This window comes from Enoplosus armatus, chromosome 12 (assembly GCF_043641665.1).
Source record: "Enoplosus armatus isolate fEnoArm2 chromosome 12, fEnoArm2.hap1, whole genome shotgun sequence".
Lineage (NCBI taxonomy): Eukaryota > Metazoa > Chordata > Actinopteri > Centrarchiformes > Enoplosidae > Enoplosus > Enoplosus armatus.
In genome coordinates this window covers 1,826,642-1,846,028 of record NC_092191.1, presented here as the reverse complement: position 1 = coordinate 1,846,028, position 19,387 = coordinate 1,826,642, and the positions used below count along the sequence as shown (strand labels likewise).

The window sequence follows — 19,387 nt, the reverse complement described above, 5'->3', positions numbered from 1 at the left end:
ATCAAAGACAGAGAGAGTGCATTCCTACATTATGAGAAATATGTGCTGTACGATATACATTCTCCACAACTGAAGACAAAGCTCACAAGATTCATTTGTTTTACCATTTTCTGTAATCTTGTGATTATTTCTGTATTTTACTTAGTTTTGTTATAAAAATGTAGCATTCAGAAATATGAAATTTAGCTTTGGCAATAGCAAACACCAACATTCATGCCAGTAAAGCTTATTTGATTTGGCCTGATAATGAGGGAATGAGTGAGTCAACAGAAGAACAAAGTGGGAGGTAAAAGAGAGGAAATTGGTGAGTGAGGGAAGGAGGAGGGAAATAAGACAGAGATGGAGGAGGAGGAGGAGAGAGCAACATTATGAGAGACAGAAAGAAAGAGAGGGATGAAGGCAGAGAGAGGACAGAGGAGTGTGAAGGTGAGAGACGGCAGTGAGATATAATCTGTTAGCTGATGATAAGTCAAGTGTTATAATCAGAAAGTCACTCTGGGGATTTACAGCCTAGACTAAATTCATTGAGTCAGTTAACCGTAGACTTTAATTTGATTCATGTAAAAACTCCCAGCAGGCTCTCTGTTTTTACTGATGGATAATGGGTCGCGCCTCGAAGGCAAAACGTTTTATTAAAACTGGGATGAACTGAAAATAGAGGACAGTGCATCCATTCAGACTGTGTTTAAATTAAACATTTCTTGTGCACATACAATCAACCAGTGACATAAATGAATATCAGAGGTCAATGTGTCCTTAAATTATTATTTATGACAGAAAAGAGCCAATAAGAAAACTGGCAGACTGTTGACGCTGTTTGTTACTGTGTGTACTTTTTTACCAAATATATTCGGACAGTTTCTGTATCTCTGCCTTAATTTACGGTATCTGCATGTTGCACTTGTGAATTCTGGTTTTAAACGAATCATTTATGAATTTACATAAATAGCTTTAATCATTTGTTTTAGTTCCACCTCGTTAGTGATTATCTGCAGTAAGAGCTATATTTTGTATTCTATTCTTTTCTACCGTTCACTTTACCTGCACTATATTACTAAATACCCCAGAGTGTCTCTACACAACGATGTATTTACTTTAGCTGGTAAAACTATTTATTCTACATCCACTTGTTCAAACAGTGAGTGTGTCATTTTGGGACTTTGCTGTAGGCAGAGCTGATTATTAAAGGAAGAGGCACAGATCACTCCACCCTCAGCAAACACACACACACGCAGTCATAGAGTCTACGCACTTCAGTCACATCAACACATTAAATCAAGCTGACCCCTCCCTCCCTCCCTCCCTCCCTCTCACCAGCCTGCAGCCCGGAGCAGAAGGTGGAGGAGAAGTTCTGTAGCGACAGGTCCACCTCCGTGGCGGTGACCAATCCCAGCAGCCGGGGCAGCAGCGCCGCGAGTGACTGGAAGAACAGCCTGGCGCTCTGCTGGTCGGCCTCCTGGTTGCGGAGCAGTTTGAGGGACAGGGCGGCGGTACGCAGGGAGCGGTGGCCCGGGCAGTCGCGAGGAGTCTGCTGCTCCTCGTCAGCCAGCGAGACGTTGTCAGAGCCGATGTCGGACACGTCGGAGCGCCCCGAGTCCTTCTCGGCAGCCATGGAGTACTGGTCACACGAGTCAAACTCTGTCCGGGACAAGTCCTGCTCCTCCATACTGACGGACCAAGGGGTAGATCAGTTTTATCATTGTTATGTTGTTGAGGCGCACTGTGAGATATCTGAATGGTTTCCTGCTTGCCAGGCTGCCACTGGTTTGACTTCATGTCAGACCTCCTTCAGAGAGGCAGTTTGATTCATCTATTTATTTATTTATTTGTTAAAGACATGACATCATTGTGTAGTAATGCAGCTGTAGGCATCAAAGCTCTGAAGAACACATCAGTGTCCACAAACATTGATGTGATATTGATATTTATAGGAAATGTGAATGTCTTTGCATTAATAGGGTTGCTGCACTGAAACACAACAATAATGTAACTTTGAGCACTTCTTAATGAGAGCAAGCTTCTAAAAGTTAGTTTTCATAGTTTCTTAAAATGAATGGAAACCAATGACTGCCTATGGTATGTATGAGAAAATGGCTAGCAGTAAAGCTGGGCTATATGAACCTTTGAATCATAATATTGAGATATGGCAAATGTTCAAGGCTGGTCCACTGCCACAGTGTGCATTACTAGTAATTCTACTAATAATACAACATCATATCATCACGCAACCCTGTCGCAGGAGTATCAGTTCTGCAAAACTCTGGTTTACGTTCAATGACAACATGTTTTAATGTCCATACTTTCTACCTCACGACATCAAGGACACACTACACTGAAAGTTGGCACCGGATGTAAATCTTGAGGTACGTGATCATCCAATATGAACAAGACAATGAGCGTCTTATGGACACACACACACACACACACACACACACACACACACACACACACACACACACACACACACACACACACACACACACACACACACACACACACACACACACACACACACACACACACACACACACACACACACACACACACACACGTACCTGAAGTTGCTCTCGCTGTATCGTGACCCTCCTCCATGGTGGGACCTGGTCCTGGACTCCACAGACAGGAAGTTGGTGATGTCGGGGTAGACGAGGGCGTGACTTCGCTGCACCACATCTGGAGGAACCACACCTCTTTCTCCTCCTCCCACTCCTCCACCACCTCCTGCTGCTGCTGCTTTTACTTTCTCGCCTCTTCCCTCCACCTCCCTTGCTCCTCCTCCCTCCTCCCGTTGGCTCCCCTGGTCCGGCTCGAGGCAGGGTTCACATTTGGTCCCCTCCTGGCCGCCACAGGATGAGGGCGAGGGGAGGCGTGCCTCCTCCCCACACTCCTCAGGAGTGGTGTGACCCGGGCCATGCTCCCCCACCTCCAGATCCAGGGTGGTTTGGCCTGTTTCAGTGGTGATGCTGATACTAATGTCAGGGCTGCACTCGGTGGCCCCAGTGGTGGCCATGTTGGAGGAAGAGGAGTTGGGGTCCAAGGGAGCCTGCTCAGAGGACAGGATGTGTCTCTGCCACCTGAAGTCGGCCTCGTTGATCTCCATGGACTCGCGTGTCGACTCTGTCCCATCTTTCAGATCGTCCAGTCGTCTGAGAAGAAGCCGAGCCTGAGAAACAGATTTAAACTTAAGACGTCATTCTAAAGCTTATTTCTTCATAATCAGCTCCGGCTCCCTCAGGTGCCTTCAGTCAATGGAGGAGCACTCCACAAATATACAGATGTGAACCATCTTCCATCGGTCTGTGGCCAGTCCTACAACAACAACATCCCTCATAATGTGCGTGGCACCCTGTCTCAGTAGTGTACCTGCTCAGGCTGGATGCCACGGCCCTGTGACAGTTCATCCAGCGCCCCGAGGAGAGCGCAGGCACAGGAGACCGAGGAGTAACACGCCTCAATGCCTCCCTTCATACAGGCCTCCGTCATCCCGTCCATCACTCTACCGAAACACACAAACAAACATTATATCTTAACCGCTTTGTTTGCATTCAGTAAAAATGAGCAAGAATTCCATTTTTATTTTGGCTAATTATTCAATTAGATCTGTGCTCTAATTAAGCTGTGAAACTAACACTAAAATTCAACTGCATACAGTGAAGACAGTTTCGAACTTTGCAACAACTCAAACAAAGAACAAAGGCAGAGGAGTTACTGACAGTTTCAGCAGGTCCAGGTGGGACTTCCTCTTTGAGAAGGAGCGCTTCCTGGTTTCAGGTTCTGCCACGCACGGACCGGCCAGGTCATACAACCGCTGGGGACTGCCCAGAATCTAAACACACACACACAGAATTCATTCCACATTCATTTGATGTCTCATTTCCAAAAAACGTATGGAGTCCTCATGTTGTGTCAGGAGTCACACACTGTTACACACTGTTATCACCTGGAGGAGTCCTCTGCGTTTGTGTGTGTGATGAATTACTTACTCATACTTTAGTGAAGTAGAAAGGAAAACAACTGCTCCCCGAAAGGAGAAAAGTTATAATATGCTTTGGAATAAAGTCTCCTCCTCCCACCTCCTTCATGATGCGGATGGCCTCGGTGCGGTGCTGAGGAGGCGGGTACAGCAGGATCCTGTGGTAGAGCGACTGCAGGACCGGTTTCATCGACTCCACGCAGCTCACCAGACACACGAGCTCCGCGGCGATGTAACACACAGTCCGCACGACCGGTGCGATCCTGGCGGGGGCGCTGGAGGAACAGCCGGACCCTCTGCCTTGATCGGACACCCCTCCACCGGAGGAGTCCACCTCCTGGCTGATCCCTAGCAGAGGAAAACAAAAAGGGACACGAAGCTGAACCATTAAAATCATGCTGACGGCTGGCAGGAAGGTCAATAACTAAATATGGTCTTTGTTTCCAAGCTTAAGAGGGAAAAACAAGCGCTTCCTGATGTTTAACCTCTAAACATGTGAATGAATGTTGACATGAGGCTTTGTAACTGCTTTTCTCTGCGATCTCTGACCGAAGAATTTAGAGCTCTAGGAGGATAAAAGGGCCAATCAGCACCAGGGACGTGTGGAACAGTTTCATAGTTTTACTCTGAGAACAAGATTCTGCAACAACCAAAAGAAACACACCACCGTTCAGTCAGTTAGCTTCGTTACTGATTTTAGTAGCTGTTTAAATTTTACAATTTAACATTAAACACTTTGTCAAGAGTTGTTTCTTTCTCGATGTCAAGGACGGACTCTAGGCTGCGTTACCTAAACTGAATCTGTCTGAGAAGCGGTCTCGGTCAGGCGCCCCCATGTAGCCGTGGTGGGAAGCGATGGTTTTGTCGTTGACAGGATTTCCCATTATAGCCACGAGGCACGGACACAGCTGCTTCCTGGGAAGAGGAATAAAAAAAAGACATTCTGGATACATTAGAATACAGTAAATTACAATAAGGTGAGTTGAGGGATTCTGAAAAGAAACAAATGTCAGGTAAAACATCTCCTAAACATCTCAATTAGCTCACTGACACCATTTACTAAACTTTTCTCTTCTTTAAACTTTTGTTTGTTTTTTACATTTTTGTTGTAAAAAAACAAAACGCATGGCTTTTAAGTGCCAAATCAGCTTATTTTGGTGGCAACTTGGTGTATATCACAGAAGTGTTACAAGTCTTACCATACGAGGTCGGTGAAACCTCTGGACAGGTGCATTGTGGGAGGACAGCTGCTGAGCATGGAGAGGATGCACTCCAGGTAGAGGAGCTGCAGGAGCTGACTGCCACTGAGAGGTGAAAAGACACACAACGTAATCATTTGTAATACAGATGTTGGGAGTCAGACAGCCTCTGGAAATATAATATATATAAATATATAAGTTTGTAAAACAACAACCAAACCAGTCCAGTCTCACGCGGAGTCTTTAACCCTTTACACCCTGTCTTCACTTGGTTTTCACACTCATCGTTGTCAAGTTTATGCAGCTGCAGCAGCTGCGTGTAAACTTTAACCTGATTGTTGTGTCAAAACGACACTGAGACACAGACTGAACAGCTGTTAAACTGAACCTTAAGTTCGCCCCAAAACCATCGAGCACAAAGACTTATATATGTGATAGAGATGAGAGACAGTCGGAGCAGATTGTTCATTATTAATGACAGCTTGTTCCAGTACATCACCTAACCAACACTGTCTGTTAACACACATCATCTTTTTTTAGCAAGGGGTTGTGTTTCTTGAAATCTTGGTCTGGCACAATCAGAATCACTTTCCTGTGTGAGACCTGAGATTCCTTGGAGGTCTGTGACGCTACAGCGAAGCCTGATGATTCACAGACAAGCCTCAAGCAGAATTATCACCTAAATATTACAGCAACAACAACAAAAGACAGAATATTACATCAAGTAATGAAAGAGTGCAGCGTTACCTGTCCACTGACTCCAGCTTTTCACAGAAGACCGTCAGAACCGTCACCACATCTTCACACAGGGCCTGGCTGGTCGGAGAAACATCTGCAAACACAAATACACACACACACCATAACAAGGTTCATTCATTGCACCTACTTCATCTTTGTTCAATATGTACATGAAGTCTCTGCCTGCAGAGGCATGTGTGACTGTATCGTATCATAAAGAAGCGCAGCCAGTCTCTCTGTGAAGGTGTTTCTTACTACCTGCAGAAGGGTGATTACAGCGGCTTTATAACAGCTATCAAACAGTTTGCACTGCACACTAAAGAAGACTGAAAGTCCACAGCCACCAGCGGCTCCATGAAGATTTAATGTTCCCGTGAGAAAACAACACACACTGGATAGATCTTAGGAAAACATGTAAAGGAAAGACCATGTTGTTATCTAAGTCAAAGGGGTTCATCTTCTTCTTCTTCTAGACCTGCAGAGGAGGACAGCACTGATAATAACATACCTCTTCTGTGCAGTGGCGGCGCAGTCACCTCGTCTCCATCTGCTCCCTGCGGAGGAGCACACAGCAGGAGGCATGTTTACTGCGAGGGTGTCTTTTTGGGGGTTTCGTGTCAACACTGCTGTGATGATGTGTGTGACAGAGCGATATCACCCTGATAAAGAGCTGAGGAAGAGTTATTGTGAGCCAGTTTGTGGGATGTTTGAGTCCCAGTACTTGTCTATATGCAGCTTATATGTGTTTCTGATTGCCTCACGTGTCTGTGTGTAATGTGTGTGTACACGTGTGTTTGTGTACAGATCAGAGGTACGTTAAAGAAACATTGCAATAAAAATATAATGAAAATTTGGCAATATATTAGCAATATTTCCTCTTCCAACTTGTTAGTGATACACTGATTATCAAACATACAGGTCGGCTGTGTAGACTGCCACACATATCGATGTCTAGTGACTCCTCATTACACCTGATGGGTTTTTCAGGGGACAATTTACAATCATATAAAAACAACAAGCAACAAATCCTCCCATTTGAGGAGGTGGAAGAGAGAAGGTTTGACATTTTGACTTAAAAAATTACAAATTTATTTGTCAAAATTGTAGATTACATTTCCGTTTATTGTCCAACCAATTAATCAACATGAACTGGTCATCCTGCGCTCTGCAGCATTTGCTGTAGTGTAAGTTCCACCCCTGGCTTGTGCACACAGCTGTAGATGTTAATGCGTGTGCGTTTGTATCTGTACTGTGTGTGTTTTGTACGAGGGCGTGACCTCTTGTCTGTGTCGTAGCTGTAGCGTCAGGTCTCCCAGTATCTGGCTCAGCGTGGCTCTGACCGCCGTGTTGATGCTGCGCTGGTGACAGCTGGACACATAGGTCTCGATGCACACCTAAACACACACACACACACACACACACACACACACACACACACACACACACACACACACACACACACACACACACACACACACACACACACACACACACACACACACACACACACACACACACACACACACACACACAGTCAGTGTGTGATCCTTCTTATGAGTCACAAAAACTGAAAAGTCATGACGTGCAGACCCACGACAGCATCGCAGACAGACACTGAACTATCAGGGAGATTTATGAGAGGTTTCCATGGCGTCACAGGTTACCATGGTAACCAGACTACTGACACACACACACACACCAGTATGCTTCACTCAGTCCCAACAAGATCTACCTCGTTGTCATTATTATGTCCCAACACGAGTTTGCAGCACCTCTTCTGATTAATTGCAATACAATTTGTGACCTTCAGGGACGTTTACAGGACACCGATCATCAGGATATGGAACCGGTTCCAAAGATTGAGTGCTGAAAACTTTATACTGGTAGCTAAATGGAAGCGTTGGCTAACCTGAACAGACAGCTTGACAGTAAATTGAGCCTTCTGCTTGCCCAGGCAGCACTTTCTCCCAGGCCCCTCCCACCTGAACCAGCTCCAAGAAGGTTACATTTAAAGACGGTTTAGTTCAGGTAGGAGATTAGAATTAGTCTGCTGCCTGGAAACAGACGCTAACATCAGGTCGCTGAGGTCAAAGTTTAACATAGATTTTATTTGAACTCATAACAGTGATTCTGAATTGTTTATTATTATTATTTCATATTGAAAAGGGCGACAATCTTTTAATTTGAGTGTTTTTTGTATTGGATTGGGATTGATTAAATTTGTCCAAGAGGGATTGTTCAACACCACAAATCCTTACAGAGGTAAACAGGGGGGTGCAAAGCACGTCACCAGGATTTATTATTCATTTCACAAATTATGCTCTGAGGCGGAGAGCTAACAGGCCCAGCCTCACGTACCGCTCCAAACAAAGACCATCGCTGCTAATTATATTCAGACTTTAAGGGATGTTTTCTACCACCTGTGCCTAATCAATAAAAGATCAATACATCCCGCATCATTAGGCCTTCCCGCCGCAATGTGTATGAATGTGTGAGATGGACAAGAAAGCAAGAGAGCTGCCTCCCAAAACTAAAACTGAAACTCCAGCTATTTTATCCGGAAATCAATGTCACATTTTTAATAGCTGTAGTTTCGTGTATGAATGTGATTGAGGCTTAATATTCAAAATGAATATAACAGTATTAATGTAACTGGAGCTCATAGATGTTTAGAGAGAGACACACAATGATTTTCATTTGTCTCATTATATGGTAGATATCAGGGAGTCCATGTGTAGAATGTAAAACACGTAAACAGACATAAGATAACTTCGTGCAGCTGTAGGTGACATGTCATGTCTACAATTGCAGTACTAAGCTGCTGCTGTTCCTTTGTCAAGCTATCATTGTGCTTGTTTATTAGTTTGTCTGTAAACACCATTTGTTTCAAATCTAAGGTGTCACTGGTTTCCAATCAGATTTAGTGGGCAGTCCTGATGAAAGAGTCCCCTTTGTAGCCTAAAACCAAGGACCTCACAGAGACTGAGAGACTTCCTACAAATCAAGGCATGTTTGAAGAGACATTTAAACTCACTTTTAGGTGACAGAATTAGTTTTCATGTACCGGATGTGATCGTATCAGAGGTAAAGTATTAAACTCCAGCTCCCGGTGGTGGAAATGGAATAAATCCCTCAGCATTAAGAACCTGCACTGAGCCTCACTGTTTATATGGGATGTTACTGATAATGGAGTGGTGTTGACAACCTCTCCAGCCACCCTGAGTTATGACCCAACACAAACAGAAACACACACACACACACACACCAGATGGCCGGCCCTGGCGGCGCAGAGCCCATTAACACAACATGTTGACCAGGTTTTTATGAGCTGTTAATGGACGTCAGATATCACCTGGGTGCAGGAGCTGCTGCTGCTGCTGCTGCTGCTGCTGCTGCTGCTGCTGCTGAGGGGAGTCATCTTACAGGAAAACACTGATGTATCCTGCTCGGGGGAATTATGAGTACTCTAACGTTTGAGTATAATATACTCATAAGAGATAAATACACTACTCTTGTGTTATGTCTAAAGCCCAACAGAAATCAGCTGTCAGAGGGACTTTTTGCGCAAAGCAACACATTTTTTGGAACATACTGAACAAATAGATGGTGGAGATCACACTGCAGGAGTGAGGTGAGAGGTTTCTATGCATGATAGGGGGTGTGCTCTGGTATCCACTGTACCCGTTGTGAATCACAGCTGACTACAGCTGGCATCCTTCACAAAAGAGCAAGTTACAAACACAGAGACACCCTTGAAGCTGACATGTGGCGGGTGTCAGATACTCGAAACCTCGAGTATCCCTTCATGGCCGCGCAGAGCCTCAGAAAATCTTCTGGAATCCGGAGAGCACCTCGACAAAAGAGATACAGAGGACCATCGCCTCAAGATCAACTGGCTGTTGAGTCGACACTGTGGTCCCAGCAGTTCTCCGCTTTATGTGGGCTGGTTGTTGGTATTTATCTGTTTTCACTACCACAGAGGACCTAATAAAAATGAAGCTATATTGCAAAGCTACAATTGGAATATACAGTTATACATGATTCACTGTGCACGCTGCAGGACAAAAAGGCTTGTTCAAAGGCTGCTTTTTGCTTTTACAATGACGGTGGTTACATCGAGACTAGTTTATAGTTCACTTTCAGCAACAGTCAAGGCGAGGAGAGGGCCAGCTTTGGAAACAGGTTTTCCTTTCTTTAGCCTGCTCCATGTTGTCTTTACTCTCGGCAAACGCTGCCACGAGGAAAATGTAATTTTATAAACATATTTCGTTATTATCCTGGTAATTCAGCCCTAAAACGTCATCGCTCCCAAGCTTTACTCAGATATACCAGCATGTATTTTGACAGCTAATCCAAATTACATTGGCACAGTTTGTGCAAACGAAACAACTTTCTTCAGTCGGGTCGGTCCAGAATGTCACAGGATTAGTTTTAAGTCTCCTGTTCTGTATTTTCCAAAATCAGCTGATCTTCATGCCTGTGTGTGTTTGTGTGTGTGCAGAACTACTCATCTCAACTTTCTGAATAATTGATGACATTACAGCATGAGACAAAGCCTTCGGGTGAGTAGGGACGGAGCAACGCTTCACTTTTAAAAAGAGACTGAGCTCATGTAGTGCTGGTTCTACTAACAGTTCAGCGATGCTGTCTGTCTTTAGTTTGGTCTGCGACAGTCCGATCAATACCATGACCATGAAAAATTCTAAATGCCTCAATTTTGCTTTGTCATCAGGTAAAAGTTATGAACTCCATAAAATGGTTACTTCCAACATTAGAGCTCATTTAGCTTTTCGAACACATGTTCATCGTCTGTGAAACTATCGTCGTGTATTCCCTTCTAGTTTAGTCTAGTCCATCTAGTCTATCTAATCATTCCAGTCTAATACCAGGTACATCAAGGAAATACATTGGGGGGTGCAAACATCTGTGTTGTAAACCAACAGAAACCTAAATGTCTAAACCCTTGGCTGCATCTGAGATCTGATTTTCAAATACAGCTGTCTCCAACATTCCCAACGGCAGCTGAACAAGGACTCTAAAATATTCATTTCTGCGTGATGCTGATTAGTATTGCTGAGTCCTGTTTGTTTCCAGATGTAAAATCTCAAATATCTGATGATGAAGCTGATGTCAGGCTGTCCTACCTCAGCAATCCGGAGGATGGAGTCTCCATTAATGTCAAAGTTTGGTGAGTAGGTGATACACAGCAGGACCTGCACACAGAGACACAGAGACACAGAGACACATATCCTTATTCAAAATAAGGGGAGACACATTTCACAGCTCGGGGAACCAGACTTCAACTTAATGCACAGCTGTTCAGCTGCTAAGCACATTTACATCCCTTTACTCATTTTAATGTAGACCGCCTGCAGACGGAGTGTGCACACATTTAAAAACACATATCGGGGGAGACTCTATTGACAGACAGTGAGTCCAGACATTTAGGAACAGTGTGCTCATACATCCCCAGGTCTTACCTTCATGACTTCCACTTGCAGGTCTTCATGGAGAGATGGGGTGACTCTGATGGCCTCCAACATCTGGCTGAGCAGCTGCTTCTCCAGAACCTCCACCTCCACGCCGACCCCGCCCACGAACCTGTCCTCACACAGGAGCTTCTGATTGGAGAAAGGCAGAGTTTCAAAGAACAGGCCGCTGCTGTTGTATGTGAAAACATCATGCAATCAAACGATCCCCTCACGGTGGCTACACATCACATGTCCAAATGCATCAATATTTATTAGCACCAAAACGTACACACAACAAATTGCACTTGTTTGCAGAATATTGTGATTTGATGCTGGTGCACGCTGTGTAGCTTCAGTGGTAAAAAAAATCTGATGATCAGGAGGTTTAAAGTGAGACTGCAGTGCTGAAACACTACAATACAATACTGAAACATAGTGTAACAGCATCACAAGAAGAAGAAGAGTTATGAAGCCAGCAAACTGACTCAATTAAGTTTCACTGTACAGCGTTATTTATCGAAGGTTTGCTACTGAATTAAACTTTTTAAAAGTAATATAATTTAAGCTGATGTTGTTGCAAACCATGGATTCTGTGCACAACCCGAATAAAAGGAAGAACAAGGACAAAATAAAATAGCTGCAAGATAAATAATCTTTACAGTTCTGCTGTGTGTTGCAGTACCTGCATCCCAGTAAGAGCCGTCTGTCCCAGTTTGGTGTTTTTGGACTCCAGAGCCATCTGTAGAGGCAGCAGACAGCGCTCTCTGGAAGCACACACACAGAAACACACTCTGTTAGCATGAATGCTTTCAGTGTTGTAGTACTTAGTGGTTGAGTTCAAATCAGATTGCAAAGACAAAGAGCCACTCAGATCAGTCATTCATCTGACTTGTAGTCCAAAACACTGGGATCCTTATCACTCTGTGTAATCCAGCCACAACCAAACCAAGGTAAACAGATGAGGGTGACTGTTATTTACATGAATACATTACAGGCGAGTGAAAATGAGGTCATAGTTCACCTCTCCAGAGCAGACTGCAGCCAGCAGGAAATGTTTGTGTTTCAATCTGTGAGAGCTGCTGTTGTTCGAAGATTTCAATATTTAATAGGAAGTGAGATTTTGGAAGACCGAGGGGAAAACCGATCAGCAGAATATGAGATGTCTTGACCTCCATCATGAACTCCGCATCCTCCACAGTCTCTCCTGCTCTTAGTGATGCTGTAACGTTCAGAATATCAAATCACAACCGAGACGGAAACCGTTTACGTGAGCTTCTGTCCTCGACCACAGCGACACACAGAGCACATGGTTGATGGGACTCGAGATGTGTCTCTGGGATGGGCTGAGAACCTGTGACAACAACAAGGCTGCAAACATGCGACGTCAGTTTCAGACAGACAAAACTGGATTCTGCACCAAAGCATTGAGAGTACTGAGTTAACCCAAAGCCAAAAAAGATAAATGAGGAACTTTAAAAGGGAATCTGTTGCCTTTAATGTTTCCTGTTAGCTTTGTGATATACTGTGCTCCTTATGGTCTTTACAATAATTCTAGATGGTGGCAGGGAGCTACAGATACAGCCAAACTAGTATTTATGACAGCTCCGTCCATTTGCTATTGTGGATTCAGAATATATGAAAATAACTTCTCTCAGTTAAAAATACAATTCCTTGCTAACCACATCCCTTTTGTCCTAAAACTAAACACCATCGTGTAGGACAGAGTCAGTTACATAACCCAGCAACTGTGTTTGAATCACAAAGCTGACTTCTTTTTTTTTTTTTTCCAGTTCTTCAATCTTTCTTTGTCTTGTCTTCTTCTCTACGCTCGCTCGCTCTCTATTTCCCTCTCATTATTTGCAGTTGGTTGAGTCACCGTGCTCTGCTGCTGATAGCAGGCCACTGGGCTCCATCTCTGAGCTCTCAGGCTGCCCTGAGCTGTCACAACTACGCTGGTTCAAATGGACAGCAAGGAACCACAGCTGGCAGTGTACCCAGCATTTCCCACCAGTCTCAATGACTTCAGACACTATTTATGAGCATGTAGAGCAACAGAAAATCACAAAACAGAGTATTTCGCCTCTAAAGACACTAAGAAATCTGAAAAAAGGAAAAAAACTAAATCAGGACGAGAATCTCAAAGTCAACAGCTAAAAATAAACAACGTAAAAGGCCCATAGCCCATTAATCAACTGCTCAGAAATGCTCAGAAAACCACCAGATTCAGTGCTTTGGAAATTATTTATATGACAGAATGAATAAAAACATTCCTAAATATGCATTTTCTCAATCAAGACTATCACTATTCTATCAATCAAGGACCTCCCATAGCAACTATCCTGCAGAGAGAACGATCCTTTCACCCCGTTCGGTTCTGACAGTCAGTTTGTAAGAGTACGTGTCCTCTTTGTTCGGGTGGCTGAGAGCCCATTTTGTAATAAGAGGCTTCAAATCTTTTTTGCAGAGACACACGAGCACACTGGCACTACATTACGAAGACATTATCATCAATATTTAATCTGATAATCTAATAAAACAATAGAGGTTACTGAATGAATAATTCATGGTACGTTGAGCTGCAACAGCGTCCAGAATTTATGGCACCTTCATCACAATCCAACGCCCACCAGCAGCAGCAGCAACTCTCCATTCACTTCACTTCATTTTACTCTTTATACATTCAATAACTCTCAACCAGAACCAGAAAAAACTAAGCTTCAATGCCCATACGCAAAATATTTCCATGACAACGCAGGCAAAAATGATTCCTGTGTTTCTACAATGACGAATTATGATAAAAGGAAAATACTGGACTTTAAGTTGGAAGCCAGCTGCTGGCAGCCATACAGTATCGCAGGTCCACAGTCACTGAACAGCTGTCTGCATTTGTGAATGTCCCGTTTGATTTTCTCTGCATGATTTAACAGACATGATTAGCATAAAGGGGGCGAACTCAACAACAGGAACACCTGTAAATCTAAAATGAAGTCACTGTTGAGACCATACACTGCAGTTTGTGGGAGGGACGCACTGGTCCAATCAGAGCTGATATGGACCTTTATGAAAGATCGAGTATCAGCCAGAAGTGACCGATCCACAATTCCAAACAGTTTCTTTGTCAGTGTCATTATACGATTCAATATTTCCACTATCAGTTATATTCGTCGTCAAGTCACGGCGAGCTGAAGATGCAGTTTTTATTCCCACAGAATCCATCAGCCAATCACAATCACGACCCCAATGAGGTCTACGCGGTGAAGTATAACGATTCTCAAGAGAGAAAAAGTCAGATCGCTTGTAACGCTTTTTTTATTCTTCAAAATAAAATCCAAAATGGCTTTTATTATTATGACAGGATGAGTGAAACTGGGTTCAGATGTTAAAAATACAATAGGCAGTGCAAACACTGTAGGTTAACTGCCAATCTCTGATTTACTTTGAGGAACTCTGGCACGTGATCAACAGCTTTTCCAGCATTTCCATTTTATGAGCTGTGTGTGCAAGAGGACGTTACTGTAAACTGCTGGGATCACTGTCTTCTTCATGCAGGAGACACTTGGTGGGGATGTGCGGGGAGATGCAACCTAATCTGTTCCAGCCTATCTGCTCCTTTTCAGAGACTCAGAGAAAATAATGACCTTAGGGTTAGGTGAATCACCACGTCTTTGACAGTCCTTAAAGATTAGAAAGTTAAGATTTGTTACAGGGCTGTTATGGTGTCCGGCTCCTGTCGTCTACATTCATAAGTTCTCTGGTCATTATACTGTCGAGGTGTTGGAGCTGTGTTTAAACTGAGAGATGTGTCACACTGTGTGTTCAATATTTGCATTGAACTTCCCAGGAATGATTTGGTTATTCAAATGAATTCAAATGGTACACACTGTGTTAAATAGGTGTGCAAGACACAGGGCTCAGAGAATTTCAATATTCAGTTATCTGTTCCCTGCTGTAAAAGCACCGGCTGCACTGTATGTGTAGCTGTAAGGCTAAGCTAACAACTCTATCTTACAACTTAAAACTCCCCCAAAAAGTCCTTTAACAGGGAAAAAATGGAGGCAAGCTCAGGAAGAGCAACAGAGGAGGGATCCCTCTCCCTGGACGGACAGACAGGAAATAGATGTCGTGTGTATAGAACAGATTCACAACAGAAGATCCTAGTAAATATTGTACAATTATGATGACAAAATGTAGATTGTAAAACACAAGTGAAACACAATAATCAACAGCTCCTGGAAACACAGTACATGCCACAATGCTTCTACAGCGTGAGCATTGTTTTCAATTATTATACAAAGACCATTTTCAGTCGGTTTAATGTTTCGAGGTTCTGTTAGGCTTCTTGTTTTTTGCTACAGCGAGACTTTAAGTCTTAAATCGGTGGCATTTAACTTACCGAAGCTGTGAAGGGGAAATCTTGGCTGATCCGTTCTGAGACTCGAGGGTTTCTGTAATTTAATGGAGCAAAGAAAAGGGAACACTGTGATTAAAAACACCAGACAGATGTGCTGTATTGCATTTACTCAAACCAAAAGAAAACATAAATTCAGCTGTTAAGCAGGCAGATGAGAAACATGAGATTTTCTTTACCCAAAGACAAATCCGGTCCCTCACACAAACACGAATGTCAACAGTACGTGACAATATTAGCAAGCTAGTTAGCATAGAACATTAGCTCAGATGCACCAAATATATATTAATTCGCCGCTGAAAATAGTCCCCAACAAACGCACCATTTACTCCTGCTTGAATAATATTTCTAAAAACTACAGTGGCCAGCTGTTTGAGGGGATTCCTGAGGCTTTTTCAGAAATGAAACTATACATTTGTGACTCATTTTGAAGAAAGGTGCAGAGTACCTACAGCCTTACGCTTTAACAAACAAACACCTGTGTAAATACAGCTGTGAAGAGTACATCTTCATGCTGAAATCTCAGAAACCTTGAGACATCTCACTTCGGCCTCATACCAACATGGGACATACCACTGCGTTTGTCCCGGCAGAAACTTGACATATGAGACTTGCTGGCATCTCTAAAACACAGCATTAATCTGCTGTTACTCAGGCTGTCATGGTGCGGACGTGTTTCAAGGTTTAGTGTACACTAGCCTTGCCCTTGTGCTGTGTATTCCCATATATGTGCCCTGCGTCTGTGTGTGTGTGTGTGTGATTAAGGTGGAGGTTTGGCATCCTTTGACGACGACTATGAGCTGCACATTGATTGATGTTACGGGCGTGTCGCCAAACATTTCAAGGCAGTCCGTAAAACATTTCATTGGCTGATGAAGTAGAACATTTTCACACACCTCACTGTCACTCCACATCAGTCAGACATAAGTGAAATATAGTGCACTGCATATCACTGTGTTTTAATGTCACAACTGAGACCTCAGTTTGTACATACACCTTGCATATGTGTGTGTGTGTGCCCTTGGAGTGTGTGTGCATTAATTCAGTGTGTATGTGTGTGTAAGATTACATGATTGTCTCTTCATCAGCACAATCTGAACCCTTTCTCTACTTGCTGTGTCACAGAGTTCTGCCTGCCACCAAAAGGTCAGACTGGCCCATCATGCCGATGAATACTAATAATATCACCAGTGACGTCGGTGGAAACCGTTTTTTTTTTTTTTCCACGCTCTTAAATGACGTTTAATATATTTTCTTTGGGATTGTGTTCTGAAGGCCGTTTCAGAGGCTGTTCTGCCTCGCTGAGGAGACGACTTCAGGGGAAAGCACTGAACTGTGCAGACAGGCAGTAATGAGACCTGCAAAGAGTTTCTATTCAAAGTCTGAAACCCTCTTTTTCTTGAAAAGGTCCGTCACGGTTTCCAGCAAGATACGCTGAGTCATGGTACCGCGAATCATTTTAATTTAACAGGTTAAGAGAGGACTAGACTTCAGTATTGATGATTGTTTTTCAAAAAGCCTCACGTCCTCTCTTTCATACCTCCTTTAAAAAGGACTATATCCTATAATATTCAAAATTTAAAAGCACAAACTATATAAATACTGTTGAGTGAGCTGTGTGTTGCTGTGAAATAGCTGCCTCATGTTACACATAAAGCTTCAAGCTCTGTATTTAGAACCTATGATCTTACTGTTCTCTTGATCGTTGTTTCTGTGGTTCACTGTTGCCACAGTAGACTGAAGTATACATAAGATATATGCACTCAATCATGCCCTTGAATTTATTCTTACAACTTAATTCAAGGCACATGTAAACAAACTGTCAGCTACACCTGCAACCTAAAACCAAACGTAGCCATGATATTAGGAACTTTATGGGACGTTAAAGTTGTGTTTAGATGGACTGAAAGAATATTAATGTTCTTTTAAGCTGTTTAAGGGACAGACACAACAGGTCGGTAAAGGAAAACACAAATATATAATAATATAAAAGAATCTGAGCAGTTGAAATTGCAAAATGATGCTAGAATGGTGCATTTATGTGCAATCTTGTATACAGGAAAATTGACTTTCCTTATTGGAAATGTTTTAATGATCTAAAAAAGAACTGAAAACATTTGTGATTAAAGTTACTAGATTTCATTTTCAGCTGTACACGTTGATCACTAAAGGCAGCACCTGAAAACAGCAGGTGCAGCTGTTATTCCAGCTTTGGATGATGGAGACTCCCACCTGCACATGGACCTGGAAACCCCCTCCACCCCACTATCAGTCTTCGGGGTTGACCACATTAATAAATTCTCAACTTGTGAGAAACACTGATGAACCTTAAGATGTCGTCGTTTCTTGCCATATTTCTGCAGCCGACCATCCTTTCAGAGTCAGGCCTGTGGGATTAGTGGAGCTGCTCTGTTCCCTATAAACCAGCAGGCGAACACAGTCGTAGATGTCCCCCGTCCCTTAGCCCCCCTCCTGCGGCCGGAGAGCCTGTACACTCACCGTAGGCGTAGACGCAGGCATCGCGGATGGCTTTGTGTTTGTGGCCGGACGCGTCTTTCTGCAGCTTTCGCAGGATTTCCTCCATGCTGCCTCCGAAGAACACACGGATCTGTAATCTCCAAGACCAGAGGCACGCCGGGGCTGGGGGGGGGGAGTTTGTGTACGTGTGGGTTTGTCTGAGGGATTTTAAGGGTGCAGTGACAGTGACAGCATCCCTGAACCCCCCTGATGAAGGCGATGATTCATTCCCAACGACCAGCCAATGATGTCAGGCCGGCCGTCAATCCCTTCGGACGGTGGAAGGAGGAAGCGCCTGTGGTTCTGGTTCCACTGCAGAGATCCACCTCTACGGCCTCCAGGCAGCACAGCGAAGACCACCCGACACCTGACAAATACTCATCATAAATTGTCACCCTTCCAGCGGGGGGGTACATTCAGTGAATATACGCCCTTCTCTCATCTTCCTCAGTCATTTATTCCTCAGCTGCACTGCCGTGTTTTGAAATCCGTTCCAGTTGATACTTGTGTTCTGCACGGAATCCAGATCCGGTTCCTCCTATCCCTCAAATCAAGCCGCCTGCACGCCAGGACTGCGCCACAGCGTTACGCACAGCCCTGCGCTAAAAGGCGGATCTCTCTCCAACCTGGCAACACAGTATTTACACCGTTTCCCCGTGGGGGGGCTGGAAACTGTGGCAGCAGGACTCACTGGAGCCACTGGAGTCACTGGAATGGGATTTCCCGTCTCAGCAGGGCGACAGGTGGAGGAAGCTCACCGGAGCGGCCTTCACAATAAAGGTCCGGTTCAACTTTTAATATAGGAAGTCGTTTACAAGTAAAAGTCCTGATTCGTTTTTTGAATTCTGTTAAAATTAACATCCTGTTAGTACCCCCTCCACGCTGCACACACAGAAAATATATAAACACATATTCAAACATTTAAATCAGAATCATATATAAACAATAAAATACTATACAATAGAACAAACTAAAGGAAGAACTAAACAGGAAAACTTGGTTTTATTTACAAGGAACATTTACAATACGTGTAATATCAGAGTGTTTTAAATGATTCTTAAACAGAAGACGGTGTTGTAGT

At 43.6% G+C, this 19,387-nt stretch overlaps 1 protein-coding gene across 1 annotated transcript in view; it reads right to left on the bottom strand.

The window, feature by feature from the left end:
• Nucleotides 1-18,373, bottom strand: part of arfgef3 (ARFGEF family member 3) — a 39,687-nt gene extending 21,314 nt beyond the window's left edge. Inside the window, exons 1-16 of the mRNA XM_070916472.1 lie at nucleotides 18,289-18,373; nucleotides 15,775-15,826; nucleotides 12,064-12,145; nucleotides 11,391-11,531; nucleotides 11,055-11,123; nucleotides 7,161-7,304; nucleotides 6,419-6,464; nucleotides 5,920-6,004; nucleotides 5,173-5,277; nucleotides 4,815-4,888; nucleotides 4,074-4,321; nucleotides 3,714-3,826; nucleotides 3,364-3,496; nucleotides 2,824-3,163; nucleotides 2,556-2,688; nucleotides 1,315-1,667 (exon numbers count right to left, since the gene is read on the bottom strand). Of these exons, the coding sequence (XP_070772573.1) occupies nucleotides 1,315-1,667; nucleotides 2,556-2,688; nucleotides 2,824-3,163; nucleotides 3,364-3,496; nucleotides 3,714-3,826; nucleotides 4,074-4,321; nucleotides 4,815-4,888; nucleotides 5,173-5,277; nucleotides 5,920-6,004; nucleotides 6,419-6,464; nucleotides 7,161-7,304; nucleotides 11,055-11,123; nucleotides 11,391-11,531; nucleotides 12,064-12,145; nucleotides 15,775-15,826; nucleotides 18,289-18,373 (2,203 nt within the window). The remainder of the gene's footprint in view (nucleotides 1-1,314; nucleotides 1,668-2,555; nucleotides 2,689-2,823; nucleotides 3,164-3,363; nucleotides 3,497-3,713; nucleotides 3,827-4,073; nucleotides 4,322-4,814; nucleotides 4,889-5,172; nucleotides 5,278-5,919; nucleotides 6,005-6,418; nucleotides 6,465-7,160; nucleotides 7,305-11,054; nucleotides 11,124-11,390; nucleotides 11,532-12,063; nucleotides 12,146-15,774; nucleotides 15,827-18,288) is intronic.
• Nucleotides 18,374-19,387: the final 1,014 nt, after the last annotated feature.